The following is a 21,314-nucleotide window of genomic DNA, read 5'->3' as shown; positions in this document are numbered from 1 at the left end:
CCAAAAATGACATCTTATCATGGTGTACCCAAGAACCTTCACCTATTTTTTATTATCACCTGTTTATAATCTGTGTATTATCTACCTGTTTATTATCACAAGCCTCACACTGTACTGCTATTTTTAACGGTTTAATGAAATTTAGTAATTGACCATTTTGAGTGTGAATGGGCACGAGATGTCGTTTAATAATTTCAAGTTCTATAATCAGAGATGACAAACTAACTCGGCGAGACGAAGAAACGAAGTAGTGAGTAATACATATTTATTGTACTAAATATTTCCTTTTTAACTTTGTTGTGTTCATCTATTCGTGCAATATCATTCTACTTTTGAAAGTTTAATCCTACTCTAACGTCTCTATCTTGTCGGATGAAGATCTACCCCTTGAGATCCATCATCCATTCCTAAGTCGACAACCCTCTTCTGACGGCAAAATCAAAGTGCATCTCTGGGGTTTTCGGACAAGAAGAACAAGACTTGTCTTGTTGGTCATGGATACAATTTTTTATCTCTGGCATTAACTGTATTAACGGCTACAGCAGAGATAACATTGTCCAATTTAAAGTTGACGTTGGTCTTTGTAGTCAGGAACGTCTTACGGAACTAGAGTTAATATTTGTCCACAGATCTCAAGACGACAATCCATGTGCAGCTTTTGCTTCAACGCCAACACTAATTAAACTTACTAAAACCCAGACTGCATTAAGAGCAATTCTTCGTTCTCAAAAAAAACAGCGTTCAGTATGATAAAATGGTTCATTCTTATGATTTGAATTCCTATTGGTGATAAAAAACTTTTAACCAAAATACATTGGAATAAAAACTTCCATTGTCAGGTTTTTTTTATTTTAAACAATTAAGTATTATTATTATGTTATTGAAATTTCAGAAAACAGTTATTATTTTAAATATTTAATGTTAACGGCAATTTTTTAAATTAATTCAACACTGTTCTATGAAGCAAAATCGAACCATTTTAAACGTTAAAACTCTTGAAATTAACTTATTTGGGTAAGATACTACAAACGAGATGAAAAAAATTGGCATTCCGCTTAACCCATTAGTAAAAAGGTTTCTATTAGGAAATTCAATTTCAATTTAAATTCAAATCAGCTTTAAAAATTAATTAAAATTGTTATTTACAGTTCAATTGTGCTATATAGTCTTTTATTTTTCCCTTTTGAAATTACTATTTTTCATATAAATAAAACATTATGAACAGTGGCTACTGTATCTTAATAAAACCACAGAACAAATAGCATTTAATGAAGTCATAACATCAGTTTTTGGAGTAAAATAAAATAACAAGGAACTAAATCTGGATAGCTTAAATTAATAAGACGTTTTAAAAGTGATTAATTAAATCAAAATAAACATACTACGGAAAATATTATCCACCAATGGAGGCTTTGACGTCAATGCTGAAGTGAGAAACAACTCTATATAGTGAGTCTGATTTGTGTCGTAAATTATGTGGTGAGTAATATTTTCCAAAATAAATGTATTTATATCTACTTAATGCACTTTAAAACATGTTAATAATTTAAATTATCCCAGATTTGGTCCATTTTTATTTTCTCCAAAACAGTTATCATGACTATTAATAATGTCATGAACTGTTACAATTCAATCTTTTTCATTGTTTGTCTATAATATCAATAAAAGTAAATTATGAAGTTTTATTTGACGAGGACTTAGTCCAAGTTCTGATTTCGTTCTAATCAACTTGCTGTGAATGAGTGAAGAAACAAAATTATTTACGTTACAATCTAGCCAATGCATATTTTTCGAAAACTATTAGGGATTATTTTGAGACGCAAACTTACTTGGTCCGATCATATTAGTCACGTTTGTGTTAGATGAAAAGAGTTGTATTTTTGCAAAGACAACTAAAAAGCCTTGCTGGGGAACATTGTTATAAAAAAGAAATAATTAGTGCAACATTATTGAAAAAAACTGTTAACCGGGAACATTATAGCATGAAATATTGATTATAACTTGTTTTCTAGATGCACGATGTCACAAAATACGACGCTGCCAAATTATCTCCACAAAAACAGTATATACGAATACGAGTATTGTACAAAGTGTATTTTTTGTTCTATTAGTGTACAGTAAAACTGAGTTGCAAAATAATATTGGTAAATATGAAAGAAACTACTCGCAGGAATGTCAAATTATTATTTCTATATTATTAAATCATTGTACCAGTTTCCTGATCAAACTTATACAGAGCTTTATGGTATGCAGAAAAGTAATAAACATTGTTGAAACATTAAGAGTGGAACTACTGTGTAATTTTTGGCGGAGTGACATTTCGTTCTATTTCAACCTCGCGTTATCTGAATGTTGGTTGTCGCTGTCGTCATCCTATATTGAAACGTATAATATCATTATTAGCCAATGCATGGGGTTTAATCTGAAATAACGACTCTTTGATCGTTCAGACCAGCTCTTAATCACTGGTACTGGGTAAACATAACAAGATGAAACGAAAATTAATGTAAACTACCCTATCCATAACTTTCCATTTATTTTTCAACTGTACTTCCAAAGCCAGCTTTGGAAAACTGTACCGTAACTTTAGACCATTGATGTTAAATATTCCTTGGATTGGATGATCAAATCTGAATTACAAATGATCTGTTTCTACCAAAAGAATTGGCGGGTTACTGAGGTGGGAAAGTCGAATGAGTCCCACTGTTTTACAAAAACATGCATTCAATCAACGAGTGCTGATGCATTTATGATTGGACAGAAAAATTTGTTTTATACTCTTGAACTTAAAAGGGTTGGTGCTTATGACCATGTAGTTTTTTTTTAACAATAACATATTTATTCTTATTAATCTAGGTGAATTAAAACTGATAATCTATTTTAAACACGATTGAAAACATACAAAATGTGCATACAAATGTAGTAAGCGAGGAACATGCCTATTAATACTTTTAAAATTTGAAGTCTTTCTGGATATGTAGTCATTTCGCACCATTTATAAGCGATTAAAAATGCGGAAAACTGGTGCGGCACTGACGCTAGACTCTGTTCTCAGTTCGGCGGAAGCTTCTTATATCTATTTGTCATGTTATTATCATTATAATACACCAATATAAGAATGATATAAGAACCACGAGGAATGGAATTTAGGTAATAAATTCCAGTTTGTATGGGAACAGTTCAAAAAAGTATTATGTATTTTATTTATACATTACTTGTCATAATGAATCAGTTCAAAAGTACTTAATATTAATTCACATGTTAACAAAACTAAACACAATATGAATTATTGTATTATCCAGATCTTCATAATTAAGATGAAAATAGACAAAACTTACATAATCATAATAATGTATTATTAGTTTTCACAAACCTATTAGTTCTAGTTAATTTTTCAGAACGTTTTAAAAATCTCGTTCACAGGTTGCTGAACAATTAAATTTCTGTTTTAGTCCTAATTTTGACGAGATGACTAATGTAGTTTTCTCCCTGGCATATGAGTAGCACACAACTTTACAAATTATCTATCTATGAACTTGATAAAGTGTATTTATATCTTTTACAAGTAACTGTTGTGCTGATGTTTATTAAATATTTGTCCACTAAAATTCGGATATGCTAATAAAATAAGATGGTTAGTATTAAAGTTATAGCTGATACGGAAAATGTTTGTAATAAACAGTTTACACAAATATAGAACTAATTTCATTCATTAATCCTTAGATATCCTAAGTTGTTCGGTGAAAATGCGATATGTAAAACCTGTGAGATTGCTCTTCTGTAATAGTAGAACCTTTTTACATTCTTCACAATCAATTTTATTTGAATATTTCTGATAACATACCCACAGATGTTATACAGTATAGTTCTCTGTAATATTTGCATTATATTTCATCACTATTAATTAGTGCACGGGTTCATAGAAAGTTATTAAAGCGGTTAGGTGATTGTTATCAAACTCCAAGCAAAACAGCTATAGAAGCACGTACACTATTTATAAACATATTTTTTGAGGGCCCATTGAAGTTGCTTTACATTGGGGTTATTCTGTTCTACCTAATACATGAAAATAATTCCAGGTGGTCCTGAGAAAACGTGTGAGTTAAAATATGACTAAACTTAAGATATTCTAATAATCTACTATGAACCATGTTAATCGCATTGATATTGCTTATAAATCCTAATGCAAAGGTTTTATTTTCAAAGTGTACAAATAATTTATTTGACTGTAAACAATGTTTGAAAAATTAACATGTTGTAGTTTAATTGGTTTCTTAAAACCGTTTCCATGTCGATCAACTATAATAAATAACTACTTTAAAATAAATTTATTCCTTGACACTATATACAGATTTAATAATTAATAAACAACAGTATCCGCATGAATAGCTCGGCACAGTATAAACAATAGCTGCATTTTTCTCAATTCTCAATTCATTTACTACTGTCAAAAAAACATAAAATGCATGGACAATCATCAAAACACATGTATATACGATGTGGTATATACAAGTAATAAATCAATACGGATTCACGACATCGAAGGGTAAGATCCAAGAATAAACCCAAAACATGGTTGTTCTTGTTATCCAATGAGTGCGAGACTACAAAGCGCATTGACAGTAGACATTCCTTGACGAAAGCCAAATTGATTTTCATACAAAACACCTTTAAGAGACAAATAATTATGAGAGTCTAGTAGGCACTAGGTTTTATAGGATTTTTCAAAATGTTGATAGTACTGAAATGGGGCGGTAATTGTTAATTTCATTAGGATGTCCATTGTTTTTAATAGCAGGTCTCACCATTGATGGTTTCAAACTTGATGGAAATTTTCCAGTTACAAATACAAAACAATTAGCAATGTGGACCAGAGGTTCAGCCAATACATAATCGATCATTGGTATAAACAGAAACACACAGCAGTGCGAAGAACGGGCGTGGCGCTCGACTCTAGAGTGACTTTTCTCCTTCCCATAGTAACCAAACCGCGGCGGCAGCGGCGGATCGTTTCAGAGCCCAACTGCAGCCTGAACGAAATATATAAATGCTGTAGACAAATAGAATATAAATACCTGTTTATCTATACAAAATATGCCCGTCATTAGTGCAAGCCACAACACTATTGCGTACTGCCAAGACCTGCCTCACAGTGTAACGAAAACATTTGACTTAGCTTAGCACCAATCAAAAGATCAAAATTTGAGAGTGGCTTATTACCTCAAATCTCACATAAATATCGTAGTTTCAAACAATACAACGAATACATATTCTTACTCTTTAAAATACTGTTTCAATTCTTGAGAATGTTACGCTAGCAATATTATATTATAATATAATATTATATTCAAAATGTAAATGTAAATAATTTGGAGGGGGGGGGGGGTTACTATGAACCCAACACACAATATAATCAAATTTCTCGATCTCAACAAGACTACATTATTTAGAAATCTTCCGTCACAAGCAGGAACCAGATTATACAGAAAACCCCCAGAATACTTTTAATTAGAAACCAATGGCAATTTATTTAAAAGGAAACTAACACAATGTTTGTTGTCCAGGACATTCGACACAGTGCATTGAAAGAATTTAAATTGAACATAATAGGATAAATAACTAAATTAAAAATTTAAGATTTAAATTTGGTAAAATTTAGATTATTTGGATGCTCCCAGGATTATAATTAATTATCTATATATATAAAAATGAATGTTTGTATGTTTGTCCTTTATGGAATCGTGAACTATTGGACCGATCATGATGAAAATTTGTACGTATATGTATTTTTTCCACGGAGAAGGTTTATAAGCTATGCCCATCCCTTTCCCGATTCAGGATTCCGCCCCACTGGTTACAGAAATACCCATAAGAAATGCATTGCAGCAAACATATGTTAACGTCTTTTCAAATTTTTAATCAGCTGTTCTTTGTAAACATATATTACACTTATAGTTTTAAAGCATAGAGTAAGCTTAAGAGAAACGACAAATTTTGTTTAAACTGTTTTTGCAATCACTGTTAAACATAGACTTTACTATCCAGATAATACAATTCAAATTTGACGTAAAAATTCACCTTTAATTGCAATATTTATTTAATATAAACCATGCTCATGCTTGATCAGAAGAGTAATGCAGATATCATAATTACTATCTTACGTTGGCTACAAATATAAAGAATGTTATAAAATCAACCTTAGTTGTTTTTTTTGACAGAAGTATGGTTCTCAAAACTCCGTGTGTACATATTCTCTCGATCGAGACAACAAAGCAAGCTCAATCGTGGCATCGGAGATATAACTAATTTAATCTAAAATTTATTATAGTAAAAAAAAAATTTACTAAGTAATATAAGGACTTCGGTTCTTAAGATTTGCGTGCGAAGCCGTGGGTAACAGCTAGATAGAGGCAGGAATATGGTACATACCTTCATAATACGCCCAAGAGGCTCACGATGGAACGACTATCAATTATCTCAGCAATGTTTAGAATGTGATAGAAAAAGAATAAGTGAATATAGTGTACTGTTTTCAACGGGAAATTGCGTGCGAAGCCGCGGGCAACTTTTGCAAAAAATTATTGAAATGCGCAGCAAAGCGCGCCGGGCCCGCTAGTATTTTATAAATTAAGAAGTTAGTTGAATACACCTGTAAATTGAAATTGATTTATTATTAAAATTGGTTACACCCCTTAATGTCGTAATATCAATAAAAATTGTTATTATTATTATTACCCAACAACTCATTTAGAAACACATATAATTTGGATTATTACTCGTAGAACTGACCAGTATGAGGTTAGTGGATTTTTATGTACAAATCCCAACTACACGAAGCGCTTGTTGCAGTACTGACTGAGTCAGCACTACTGGCCGCATACCACGGCAAGTTCAGATAACAGTTTTCTTTATCAGACAACACTGACAAACACAGATAACGTGTAACCATGTGAATGAAGCTTTAGTTGTTTGCAGAACAGTTATAGTACATTGTTAATTACATTTCATTAGTAACTCGCTAACACCATAAATAGTTTTATTTAGAAGAAATAATAGAGTAGCCAATCACTATGGCGTTTAATTTTATTGATACTATTAACAAATATTCATAAATAACATCAAAATTGTTACTGACATTTCCAGTACACAAATTGAGGTTATGGAAGTTGAAGTTAACTAACTGACATGTCCATACTCTTTAATACCAGCAGACAGCACTAACCCAGCAGTCCGTATTAAGGAGTTTCGTCGTAAATACTGGAATAGAGTCCCGAGGAAACCGTTTTGCCAATGCAAACTTCTTACAATCCAAGCATTAATATTCCAAGCAAAAATTGATATACGATGTTAAGGAAGCCATTTACTGAATTAACTTGTTAATGATTATTCCGAGTTATATAGCCAGTCACTACGGCGGTTAATTTTATTGATACCATAATACAAACTTACTCTTCGTCCATGATATCAAAATTGTTACTTGACATTTTCGATATACAAATTGAGGTTATACAAGTTGTAGTTGACTAACAGTGACAATTTGTTTACACTCCTTAATAGCAACAGCCACCATACGCCAGACAGCACTAACACCGCAGATAGCACTCAGCACGTAATGTAACGTCAGTTCTGGAGTGGAGTCCCAAGGGAACAGTTTAGCCAATGCAAACTTTTCACAATCTAAAATATCCCAAACAAAAACTGTGTTTAATGCCAAGGAAGCAATGTACTGGAGTAATCGGTTAGTGATTATTCAGAGTTATTTGTCTCCTGCGACGCATTCTTTAATAATTCGCAATAATTACTGTATAAACTTCAATTTTTATACTATTGAAAATATTACTATGTTTTTAATAACATTTGATTCGATTACATATTACGAAAGACAAATAATTGATCTAATTTTAAATATTAGTTAAACATATGGAATGAAAGCTTAGGTACTAATTAGGCGTCTCTGTCTATTATTTGTTGCTACGCGTCAAATGATATAGATTGGTAGAAATCAACGATAGAAAAGGTTAAATTTAACCTTTAAAATAATTTACGTGATTGTAGGCTGAATTTAGGAATCTTTTTCTGCCATGCGTGCGAGTCGAAGCCCGCAATGATGGCAAGGTGCATGTCTAACAAGACGCACTTTTCTCACTTCAGATCACTTTGGATGATCTGGCACGGGAAATCATATCAATACGTACCAGATTGTAAAAGCTAAATTTAAACGGTTTTACCTCAATAATAGATTGTAGATAGGAACAGAGGAATATTGTGTTAAATTAATTTCATATTTTGAATTACTATGTTTTTGTTGTTGTTATTTTGTCCTTCAGACACCAGTATTGATCTCAAATGTAATTAAAAACGTCCACCTTGTAATATATTTAACAGTAAAAAACTGAAGTCATACAGTAGTTATAAAGAATTATCCACGCTCGTAATGGCAAAATAGCGTGTGATGGGTGGAGGAAAGAATTATATGAATTTGTCAACTTCTAAAACTACCTGTAAGATTTAAGGGAATGCCATTTTGAGAATAAAACATTTCCAATGATTTATATCCCGGGACGGTTCTAATATGAATAGACTTGATTTTTTTACTCTATTTTCATAACAGCACTGGAACGGCTAACCGCCACAGAAATAAGTAATCTTCAAGTACCTGAATGACATCACTACGCCATAAGTACTGTAACTGCTTTTTAGTAACTGTAAGAAGATAATAACATAATTATACCCGTTATTAATATATACATATGCATCGAATATTTACAAATAATAGCAACATGCTTAGTAAAATGTATACGAAAAATTACAAGATAATACCTATAGTTCCACCAGCCAGAATACTTTATAAAATATATACTCACAATAAAATAGGTTTAAAATTTCCAAAAGAAAGCCTTCGGATACTCCCATTACTTTTTTTAATTTTTAAGATCATTCGCTGTGACTGAAGGGGTTCAATAATTCCCCCCCCCCCATTAACAATTGCATGAACAACCATTAACAATAGGCAAAATTATTGTAAACTATACATTCACACAAACATTCACATATACCTCTCCCTCACAACCAACACCTTTTACTGTAAATAGACAGTTAAAGCCACGCACCGTTGTCTAGATACTTGTAGGAATGTTTCTTTAACGCTCCAACAACCGACTGTGTATATAGATGCACACATATCAGTAAAAACAGCGAAAATCATTCATTATAAGACGTAATAGAGCATAAAGAGAGAAAGCTTTTTGATCCTAATTGTTGTAACAGAACAATCATGTTGCAATGTTATAAAGTTCTTGTTTTATATTCTGGATATGGTGCTGTGAAACGTTTAGTTATTTTATTTATTTAAATTCCCACGGTATAACCATTTTGTAAATTACATTACTTAAGATGAATAACAATAGCAAATGCTCATAAAAACAGTAGGTACGGTATGAAAAATCAAATTCAACAACTAACCATGCCTATGACATAATAAATAAACAGGCATAACACAGATATAACCAAAAGAATGTGAAACATAACAAAAGTGGTAGCAATAACAATAGTGCAATAATAAGTAATAATATAACAAGTAATACAAAATAATAATGCAACAACGACCACAATAACAATAACAATGATAACAATAACAGACTAAATCAACAAAGATAACAATTTATTGATATATACTGCAGCAGAAGAGGTCCTACGATCTGGCTCGACCTACTACTTTGAATTTTGAATGAACACATATAAACTGCAGAGTATGAGTATATCTAATAAAACAAAATCTTATAATACCATAAGATGAGATGCTTAAAAGGCAATGAAATTTTAAAGGCACTACCATACGAACGTCCGATAACGTTGGCATGATTTTGGTCGTGTTGGCAACCGTGTGATTATCCTCACAAATAATACGTCAACATTCCTACTGGCTTGCTGTTGCTTCTTTCTCTTTCTAGTACTACGTTATCCACCCTTTGAGTGAAGTTGAAGTGGTTGAGAGTGTCCACGATTTAAAACTCTAAAAGCTTTCAACAGTTTCAGAATTTTTGAATTAATTTATTAAGTTCACAACACGACAATGGCTCCCAAGCAGAGAATGCGCATAGCAAACGAAAAAGCCAGCAAAAACGTTTTAATTCGTGGAAATGTACCAAAATCATCGGTGAGTACACAATTTATGTTTGATAATTATAACAACTACCCAAATTTTTAATATTTAGATTATTTGCTTTGGTTATAATTATCTTAAACACATTAATATCAGAGTACATACCATGTTTGTGTACAAAACGTAGAATTTCTCATATTTGCTTCCATATGTTAAATATGAAAGGCCGATTTATAGTGGGCTCTTGTTACCGTTTCTTACAATATTTTTTCAGTTAGTGCAGAAATTAGTAGGCTTGTAAACTTTATTTCATAATTTACAAACCCTTTGAATGCCACCTGTTAAGTGTAAAGTAAATTGCTAAGCTATTTAACTTTCATGGAAAGTTTAAAAGCTAAAAGTTGCTTCCTCGTTTTATTTTATATAAAAGTGTAAATATTTTTAAATGGGCTTCTTGAATAGCTCATATTTTTTCACATAAAATACTAGTTAGGCTTATGTTAATATTTTTTATTATGTATAGAATTGAACTCAATTACCTAATGTGTAGTGTGTTTCTCGTTACTATGTTTTCAGTGTTATCTTCCACCAATAGATTATCTGAACCTGGGTCCCCACCCTAGCGGGAATAACCCGTGAATTTTGTTCACCGTGAAGAAACCTTGGTATTTATTTTACAATACCGTGACCATGAAAAATGGACTTATTTTCATGGATTGGGCATTTATAGCCAAGTATTATTATCACAGGTGCATATAAACTGGGGGGGAAAGTATATCATTGTATTATATTGAATGCCTTTCGGGCATTATTGCATTAAAGATGGAAAATAACCGACAAAATTTTGTCGAACAACACTTGGAGGGTTAAGGATCAGGGGCATCACGTGATCTGGGATTCGACTTTTGCAAGCTCGAGTTAATTTTTTTTTTAAAAAGAGCAAGCAGTGCGCAGCACTGCGCAGTGGGCAGGCATCGTTGACAGGATTAACGTCATCATTTCAGTAAAATTGCCAGAGGTACTGTCAAAAACAGAGTTTTCAGAGGATTTCAAAAAATCGTAACTCCTTTGATTTTCGTTGCCGACGAATTTTTTCTTCACTATTGTTTTCAGGAAAAATTGTAGTTTTCAGGAAAAAAAAAATGAACATACCTTTCCATGGTCACGATATTGTAAATTGATACCGAAACCTTAAGTAAGCCGTAAATTTAATGTTCAAACCGTGAAAATCTCTACAACTAGCGATTTAATGAATCAACATGTGTCACGCCGTGACTTTCGTAAGGCCTGTTTTATACGTGAGTGAGAATCATGCAAACCTGATCATGGCAATCGGTCTTGGCGCTATTTACTAGTGTACCAGAGCGGTTTACCTGAGCAAGTGCGAGCTGGCCAAGAGCGTGCAAGAGTGACAATTACAACCGCCACTACTACTACATTGCAGCCGACAGTACTGGGGACGTAGTAGTGTTTGGGGGAGTATTAAACGGTTCACTCTGGCTGCTAGTTGTCGCAGTCGATCGGCAAACTTCATGGGCATGCAAATCTTTTTCCTGCCGTGGAATATAGTTGGTCTAAAAAATACTTTCTTGCCAACCTGGATAGGCACAGAGTGCACCTGGCATTTCAAATGTGTTTTATAATGTTAAAAACTCTCTAAAAAACCTAATGAATAATATTGGATTGTTTGGCATTTAACATGCAGTAATTCACTGAAATCTGCTTAGCTAGTGTCGGACACTACCAAGTTAAGAGGGGTTAACTTCTAACCAAGTTAGGTGGGAGGAAGGGGTCAACTATTGGAACAAGAGGCAGCACTCATTATTTGGGGCAGTTGTGCCTGAATTTGAATTCAAATTAATTTTTTCTCTCGCCCCCATTCAACATTTCTAAACTGTAACTATTTTTTTAAACTTATTGTAATTGGTTTATCTGATAAAAATAATTAGCTTATTTTGTTTAATTAGAAAAAGTTATTTTCTTGAATATTTAAAATTAACCTAGGCTGGTACCCATCATTATACTGATCTAACAGATCTGTAAAAATTGTAAAATACAATGGCTATCCAGAAAGTAAATTGATTACCTATTGCTCTGTAGCCACTAGGGGCGGGACTGTTGTAGTGGTTTCATGTCACTGCATTTCTCATGGTTATCCAGCCATATTAGTGAGAGGTTACTGTCGCTCCTTGTTGTTTTACAATAGCAGTTTAAAATCTGTGACGCGATTGAAAATCTCACAAGTTGTGAAGTGCGATCGGTAATACGGTTTTTGTTGGCTTTATTGATAAATCTCAATAAACCAATTGAGATTTATCGTCTACTCTGTGAGGTTTATAGGAACGATGATTACTCAAGTTGGAGTGCGTCAGTGATGCATTAGGTTTAAAAATGGAAGAACTAATGTGCATGATGACAAACAAAGTGTTTGACCAAAAATTGTCTCTAAAGTCGATGATAAAATTAAGAAGACCGCCGATTCATAATAACAGAACTCTGACTTAGTTTTTGTCATATTTCTAGGAGTAGTTGTACAAAGTTGTTTCTCACAAGTTAGGTTACCATAAATTTTGTTGCAAAAATCAACACACCAAATTGGACTCGAGAAGTCCTGGATGCTTTTAAGTAGGAGGTATTTCCACATCCGCACCTTGCATCCAGTGCCTACACCCTGTTTGTAGCAATGAAGACCTAGCTTGTGTCACAGGTCTTTGATGATGACATGGAACTGCAGGAGGCCTACCAATTTACAGTTTCAGCAGTTCTACAAAACGCTGACAACAACCAATCAATTAGGTCCTCTTGGGGAAACTTACCATCCCTCTCCAGACTACCAAAGATGGTGTAGCGCTCCTTTGCTATTGCAGGACAATAGCGCAGGTGTTCAGTAGATTCCTCCTACCTGTTACGCATAATAATGTTAATATGCTAGTTTTATTTTTCATCAGAGAAGTTCTAATTATGTAAATTTATTTTTTTACAGAAACCTGCAGATGAAAAATACCCAGTTGGACCATGGTTATTAGCACTGTTTGTCTTTGTTGTGTGTGGGTCAGGTGAGTGAAAAAACAGACACGTTTTCAGTGTTATACCAGTAATCTTGACAAATTTTATCATATATCAGTTTTCGTAGAATCGTTGAAAGGAAATGAAAGTGATTTGTATACAAATGATATCTAACTAAACAGGGTTTCCTGAAATTCTCGTCCAAACAATTGAACATTTTCATCTGTTCTTTGGAGATTTGTTGAAAAATTTGTTGTCATCTTTGCTCAGTTTCAAAGTTATTAGTTCCTCTTCCAAGAATGGCTTATATGGGACAACTCAAGGAAAACGGATGAAAATCCCTGGAATGGTAACGCCCACACGCCACAGGTCTCTTATACTACCATAAGGAAAAGATAAATTATTATGAGCGATTTTAATTTACACATGAATATAGTAAAAACAATGTTTCACAGGGTTTCTAAAATGTTGGAATTCTATTTAGTCTTTTTTCACAAATTTTACATACACTTCTCAGTGTTCTAAACAAATATGGGTACTTTGGTATTGTCTGGAGGCCACTCTGTCCCTATTTATTACTTGTTATTAGGGTATAAAAGTGTCAATACTTTCCCATCCTCAGATCGTCTAAACTTTTCCAATGTCAGATCACATTGCGTTCGGCACTACCCTGCACTTCGGGCGTGAAGAGAAAAAAGCTCAGATCATTTGAGCGCATATAATATATATATATATATATATATATGTATAGTAACATATTTATTTTAACCTGTTTAAACCTACTTAATAGTAATAACAAGTAGTAGATAGGGACAGAGTGGCCTCCAGATAATACCAAAGTATCCACATATGCTTAGCACAGATGACTCACTGGAAACGGATCATCTTTCTCTTTTGGCTGGATAAATAGCACAAATATTTCTCATTCCAGGCTCTCTCGCAGCTTCTTGAACAGGGGAGGATTTTGATGATTCAGCAACATCTTATACGTCTTCTGAGATTCTGGGCAGATTAGTTAGTGTTCGACATTGCAAATCTTGAGGAGTAGTGAATTCTACCCATGTCTTTGGCAAACGCAACCTCCATGACATCTGTTTTTGAGATTTTATTGTGAACATAGTTAACAAAAGAGTTATGAGTATGATGTTCGTCATACCATAGAAAAAGTTGATGTTTTAAAAAAAAAATGTTTACATCATTTGTAGTGTCATTGTAAAATTCAACGATATCTGGGTCTAAGACTGAATTTATTCACATTTAATAAAAAGAAAAATCTGTAGAAAGAATTTTATTTTTCACAACAAAGTGAAGTCCCGTAAAAAGTAACACGTCTGAGGGATGATGGGCAGGTCACTGAACACAAGTGGAAGATGGAAGCGACTGGAAATTATGGAGGAGAAAGTATTGAAAGTGGCATCGTTGCTAACCCTCCTCACCCCTTACAAAACCTGTTTTGTAGGAGAGTAGTGTGAGAGATTAGTGTTACCATTCCAGAGATGAAATCTTTGTCCTATCTTGGAAACTATTTGCAAATGTCTCCCAAGAACCCCAGTCATTGTCTATTTACAGTCATTCATGTAACTCAGTTTTTCACTATAAATACTGTAAATGTTTTTAATTAAATGTCTGATCGATAAAAAAAACAACAATCCAATGAAAATTAATTACTGATTATTACATCCTCAAGTAATAACTTCATTAAAAACAAGACAAAATTTTGATTGATGACTAATGTACTCAGAATCTTTTAATGGGGTCCACTATGTTACACCATGACTTAAAAGAATGAAAAATATTAATATAATTTAATTCTTGCCACTCAATGCCAAATCTTTGCTATTACAATTTTGGACAGGATTTTACAATTTTAAATAAGAATTTAGGCTTATTTTTTCTTTAATAAATTATTTGTGATTTTCTTATATGTTTCTTTTGTGTTCCAGCTATATTCCAGATAATCCAAAGCATCCGACTGGCGTAGCGTTTAAACATGGAAAAATATCTCAATGGATGAAACTCAAGATTTCAACTGTCTCAAAGTTAAAATTTGTTGGCGCACAAACTCAGTTGATCGGTTCTATTGTTTAATGAAAATATGTAATTGGGGTATTATTTGTTCAAGTAAACATTTTCATTGTTACTTGTATTTTCATTACTTATTTTATTAAATGGCTATTTCACGATGTTTTAATGAAATTATAACTAACTGTGAGTCAGTATGATCGCTCAATGATGATATAGTGGATCACTTTAATTATAGAGGAGTTTATAAATATTGTAAATATGATATACATATTGTTTTACATGTACAGATGTACGCCAGAGTCCTGGTGAATAAAAGTGGAGACCATTCCAATCTTTTTTACTTATTTATTTCTTTTAATATATGTTATTACAGTTATTTTTGTTCTGATTTTTATAAGTATTTAAATCATTATTTATGGATTGGAAGTATATTTTAGACATTCTTAATAAAGGAAGCTTGTATATTTAGCTTTGTTATTGTTTGCAATGACCCATAACTTTCTTGATAGTTAGTGTATTAGGAGTGTTTAAAATATTGATTGATTGCATAATTTTGTAAGAAGAGTTATCGGTTTCACATAACTTCACTGCAACTCAGATTTACAAAGATATAACGTAGTATTGTAGGGGGGAACCATAGAGGTGTCTATGTATTGTAATAAATAGTAATGATGGCCTTCTCCATTCACACAGTTTGACATCAATATTTTGTGCTGTAGAAAATAACAGGAACAAGATTTAAATGAACATATAGAATATTCAACATATCTTGAATTGGTAAGGTGAAGATCATTTATATGTACGATAAGCAGAAAAACGCTGATGTTTTAAATACTGTCGCTTCAGCAAGCACACAAAATCTGTCCATTCGACCTTGACCTTCTGATAGATAATGATGCACTTCAGCCTTTCATAACAGCTCAGTTCATTACACCTTAGTCAGGCCTTTTTCTTCATAATTGTTCATTGGCAACATGGATATCGTAATATTATTACAGTGATTTATCAATGTTTATCTTGTTTGCGCAATCAGATTTATTTGGTTTTAAAGTACAGGAGTTGATAAAATGCATAATTACATTAACCCTCGAAGTGGCAGTAATTTTTTCTTATATGGCAAGCCATTTTTTAGTGTTTCATACTCGTACTTAAAACATTTAGTAAAAAACACATGTTTACTATAAACCTATGTGTGTAATACGTTGTTTTTTCAGGAAAATGTGGAAATATAATTATGGTATAAAAACTTTATGTATAAATCATTAAAAAAAGAGCACTACATTGTTTTAAGTAGTGGGGCTGCCCCTAGTAAAGTGTGATAATATTATAAATATTAGAATCTGAGATAGCAAATATATTGTTTATTATATCTAGTTTCAGAAAATATATAATGGTATCCAAGTTTTCTGGAAGAAAAATTATATATATTGTAAAAACTACAAATAGTATATGAAAGGCTAAATTTGTTACTATGGGTATAATATTTTTCAAATATTTACACAAATATAATTCTTACACTAAATATTTCCAAAATATACAATATTTAGATAATTATATGCACTTAAAACAATAAATAAATTAACAACCAGTTTCTAATTTTTTTTATTTTTGATAAGGGGTGAGACATACCTAAATTTGTTACTATAGGTACAATTATTTTAAAAATACTAAAAAAAGAAAAATATAATTTTTACTACTATACCCATGATATATCACTAATTTTAAAAATGTCTAGATGAAGACGATCATTCTGGCAAGTTTTATGATGTCACTGTTGCCGAAACAGCAAACAAATTTCACCATTGAACTCAGCAATTCTTTCTGTTTGAATTGGTATATAAATAGTGGTGATAGTGTTTATTTATGTACTATATGAATTGTCAAAACATGTATGTGTCAGATAATGTTGATAGCCACCCATAAATCGATTCAGATCGACATTATAATGTAGATTGCTAGTTGTAGAGTTAATATTAAGACTTCCTTGAGTAATAAATTTGAGTTATTTGTGAATTATGTGAGAACCATCCATAAATGAACTGTAGTGAAATTGAAGGGCGGGTACTTCAGTGGAATTCTACTTAGATTCATAGCTCTCCTCTCTTCTCACAATTGATCTTTTATAGTTTCCAAGATCTATTCAGTGTGCATAAAATTTGGAACACAAGTATATGTTTCTACTTGTGTTCTTTGCTCTATGAGTCCATTTTAGTCTGATACTGATAATGATGCTATTACAATTCTTCTCTCAAGCCAGGTGATAAAGTACTGATTTGTATATAAAAAACCTTTTACAATTTTCAGTCATCCGGTGGAGGGTTGGTGATACGCATATCAGCTTTGCCAAACAGATTAGTTGAAGAGCTAACTGTCATGCTAATCACCTTTTTCTCGGACACACCATCTTGATGAATCACGATCATTACTATCCCCAGGGGTGGAATGTGTCATGTCTGATAGTATTTCAAAAATATAAAGTTTTTTCATTGAAAATTTCTCTTCAATCCCCTTTAATTCCAATATGTCACATGAAGGTACTTCATTATTTGAATTTTTAAGCTTGGGTTGCAGGGAGAAGAGAGGTTGACTTTTAACCCCATAACAGTGATTTTTGGTACTTATTTAGTGAATTTCCAAAGTTTAGTTAATGGAAACGAAGCAATTCATCTATTTGTGCATCAGATATTTCATGGTAAAATAAACACTAGAAATAAAACTATAAATTACTCGAGGACAGATGATATGCAACAACAAAATGTGGTAGCTGTCTGCACTCTGCAACTACAGATAAATCAATCGGTGCAAACACTTATAACAGAGAACCAAGGAGGTGATTCTAGGCAGAAATACTTGTACAATTGTCATACAAATGCTTCTTGCGCAATATTATGGCAGACAACAGAATAAAACAGGAACAATATAACGATGCATAATATTACGTCAGAAGCACACTTTAACGCAATCACTATGAACGTAATATTACGTCAAAGACCATTAAGGGGTTAATAATAAGTTTTCCCCCAAGAAAATAGACTGTTGCAGCAAATTTCCTGTCTTAGTTTTGAAATAAATAAACATGTATATATAAAAAATATGTCAGTATAAAATTTATATAAAGTATTACTAGTTTACCCATGCTTAAATAAATTAAACATTCTTGTATATGTGTTTAACGTTGTGACAAGCAGGTTTGTTTCCTTGTTTTATAAGTTCTTGATTTCTAATAGTAAATATGAAAAACTGTGGAGGAATAGGATTTAATTTATTAGTCTTGAACGATTACGCAATAATTATATTTCAATTGTATACATCAGATCATTTTGGGTTCAATATAATTATAAACAGTGCAACTGTATAAAAACGGAGGTTAATGTAGTTTACAAATATTACACAAGATATACAAGAATATGTACACGCTCTACAACTAAGTCAGTCTTGTTGTCATCTTGTCCCGAGTCGTTCTTGGTCTTCTATCAGACTTGTCAGTTTCTGACGCAACTTCTTGTTAGTCTGACAGGCACAACTGACAAGTGCCAGGATCTGCTTACTTGAATATTCCTGCACATCACAGGATACAAATATTAAATAAAGTGTATTGCTAAAGAATATACTACACAGAGACAGAATTTACTTCAAACATCTTCAGTTTAATTCCTAATAAGAGGAGAAATTATTTTCCTCTTGCAAACAAAGTTTGTTAAGTAATGTAAAGGTCTATTTAAATATTTGAATTAAAACATCATGTCAATTTTCTGGTTCACGCGTGTAAAGGTACTGCTAACACAAATAAAATCTTCATTTTGCTGTAGATAACCATCTTTGTAAGTTAACTAAAACTTCATCAATGCAGATGCACATCTCTTTAAACAATAGATAAAATCTTAACCATTTGTATTCAATTAATTGTAAAACAAACCCTTTTTTTTGCACAAAAAGAAACTGGCTATTTACAAATTCTTTACTAAAAATATTATTAATCGACGTTCTGAAAAGTGGCTGACTGCAGAGTCAAAGGAGAAAGTAGTGAAACAGTGCAGGTTACTACATCTTGTGTGAAACCAAAGCACTTTTTATACACTATTCACTTTGTATTTTACAATCATGTATACTTTATTCTGTTTGATAAGATTTCTTGAAAAGGGTTAATGAGATTACACATGATAATGATGAAGAGGGATCTGACATTTCTTATTAAATATCAATGATGACATTTTAAAATATAAAAGATCAGATAAACCTCCATCATGAATTTAAACACTAACTACGAGTACAAAGAATGTATACGGTAAAATCTTACAAGAAGAGAAGATTGACTAGCTTTGTTACTAGCAACAGGAGAAGATTTACTATCTTTATTACTACCAACAAGAGAAGATTAACTATTCTTATTACTAGTAACAAGAGAAGATTGACTAGCTTTGATGCTAGCAACAGGTCAACAAAAGTAATTCAATCCTGTGAAATAACAAGTAAATGAAAAGAGTTTTTCCGTACATTTTACATCGTTCAGTGATTTAAAAAATCAGTAGCTTCCTTTAAAGATCTGAAATCTGATCTCTTCCTCAGGTGGATAACTAACCCAACACATAACTACAAACTAGGTTAAAATAAATAACTCATACCAGAGCATACTGACACGTATACGTTAGGAATAACATCAAACAAGCTGTGTGTTAAATCCAACAGAGAAGAAACCTAACATAAAAGGATTAACTCACATTGTGGTCTCGTACAAAGGTCTCCAACGCTTGCTCCGGCAGGTAGTATGCCTTGACGTAGGCCTCAACAAACTCCTTACGTGGGATTGGACGGAGAGAGCACATCTTCTCTAGCTGGGACACCAGCTGTGTCCAGTCCAGCTGCATCAGACCTCGACCTCCGTTGGAACATTTCTTAGCACTTGAGAACCTGTGAAATCGCCCAACATGTTAACACAAAGCATATCTTCTCTAGCTGGGACACCAACTGTGTCCAGTCCAGCTGCATCAGACCTCGACCTCCGTTCGAACATTTCTTAGCACTTGAGAACCTGTGAAATCGCCCAACATGTTAACACAAAGCAAATCTTCTCTAGCTGGGACACCAGTTCAGCTGCATCAGACCTCAACCTCCGTTGGAACATCTCTTAGCGCATGAGAACCTGTGACATCGGCTAACACATTAACATAACCCAGATGAATACATATTATATGTTTATTATTGTTTAGATAAATAAAAAATTCTTTCTGTCTCAGCAATTTTGTTGTAGTTTATCTTTAGCTCTTCTATTTTATTAGGTACATCCATTCATCCAAACAAAATCTATACTGGATATAAAAACAGATGTTCATGGTTTAATTTGAACTTCTCTTTAGACATCGCTATGAAATTAAGTGGTTGAAGAAAAATGTGTTGTTTCCATGTTTACTTTCCCTAGTTTAAGTAATGTCAAGTATTGTGATTGCGTCGAAAACTGATCATCTGCCCATAGTCACAGCTACAAGCTACGTGGATTGTGTGAATTTGAGGAAATTTAGCATTTAGGTGTAATTTGTGATAGCCTATCCTGGAATCATTTAAATTTAAAAATCAATGCTTGAAAAAAACCAACATTATTTTCCAAGAGAGAATTTGTTCCGAATTTATAGGTTTCTTACATGTTTAATTCTCTTAGAGCCAGACAGCTTTTAAAAATTCTTATGAAAAATGCCTATTTTTTCAAAGGACTTGCAAAGAATGTCGGGCCAATTTTCCCGTTTTAAACAGCTTTTTTATAAAATTCATAACTTTTGTATTATTGTTAGACATTAACCATTGGTTTCTTGTTTTTGTCTAACAATGTAATGGTTAAAAAAAATTAATTTGGCAATTTTTAGTAACTTATAATTTTGTAAATGTATAAACAAAAAGATGCGTTTGAGGGGCAATTTAATTGCTTTTTAGAAAGCGTACATTAAAAGCTAGGATATTATGCCTATCCTACATTTAATTATAATTACACACACAAAAAATAGAGCACCTACCTTGAAAAACATAAAAGATACAACGAACGATTTTCTCAAAACCATGCAAGAGTCGTGTAAATATCACATTCAACAGTATGTTGGTATTTGACATGCAGAAACGTTTATTTACACTTGGTTGTTTTCAATGGTCGAAATAGTTTCTAAAAATAATACTAAAAACAATTCACACTACAAAG

The 21,314-nt window shown here is 32.5% G+C and overlaps 2 protein-coding genes across 2 annotated transcripts in view; one reads left to right on the top strand and one right to left on the bottom strand.

Moving 5' to 3' along the window:
- Positions 1 to 9,887: 9,887 nt before the first annotated feature.
- On the top strand, positions 9,888 to 15,601 carry LOC124363110 (stress-associated endoplasmic reticulum protein 2). The gene is made up of 3 exons (XM_046818239.1): positions 9,888 to 10,156; positions 13,086 to 13,158; positions 15,052 to 15,601. Exons 1-3 carry the CDS (start codon positions 10,073 to 10,075, stop codon positions 15,087 to 15,089), a joined length of 195 nt encoding a protein of 64 aa, XP_046674195.1. The 5' UTR covers positions 9,888 to 10,072; the 3' UTR covers positions 15,090 to 15,601.
- Positions 15,602 to 18,408: 2,807 nt separating this feature from the next.
- LOC124363109 (syndetin) overlaps positions 18,409 to 21,314 on the bottom strand; it is a 54,967-nt gene continuing 52,061 nt past the window's right edge. The window contains exons 17-18 of the mRNA XM_046818238.1: positions 19,852 to 20,041; positions 18,409 to 18,691 (exon numbers count right to left, since the gene is read on the bottom strand). Of these exons, the coding sequence (XP_046674194.1) occupies positions 18,575 to 18,691; positions 19,852 to 20,041 (307 nt within the window). The 3' untranslated portion in view covers positions 18,409 to 18,574. The remainder of the gene's footprint in view (positions 18,692 to 19,851; positions 20,042 to 21,314) is intronic.

This window comes from Homalodisca vitripennis, chromosome 5 (genome assembly GCF_021130785.1).
Source record: "Homalodisca vitripennis isolate AUS2020 chromosome 5, UT_GWSS_2.1, whole genome shotgun sequence".
NCBI lineage: Eukaryota > Metazoa > Arthropoda > Insecta > Hemiptera > Cicadellidae > Homalodisca > Homalodisca vitripennis.
Note: the sequence above shows the minus strand (reverse complement) of the source record. Positions and strands in the feature narration are given on the sequence as shown.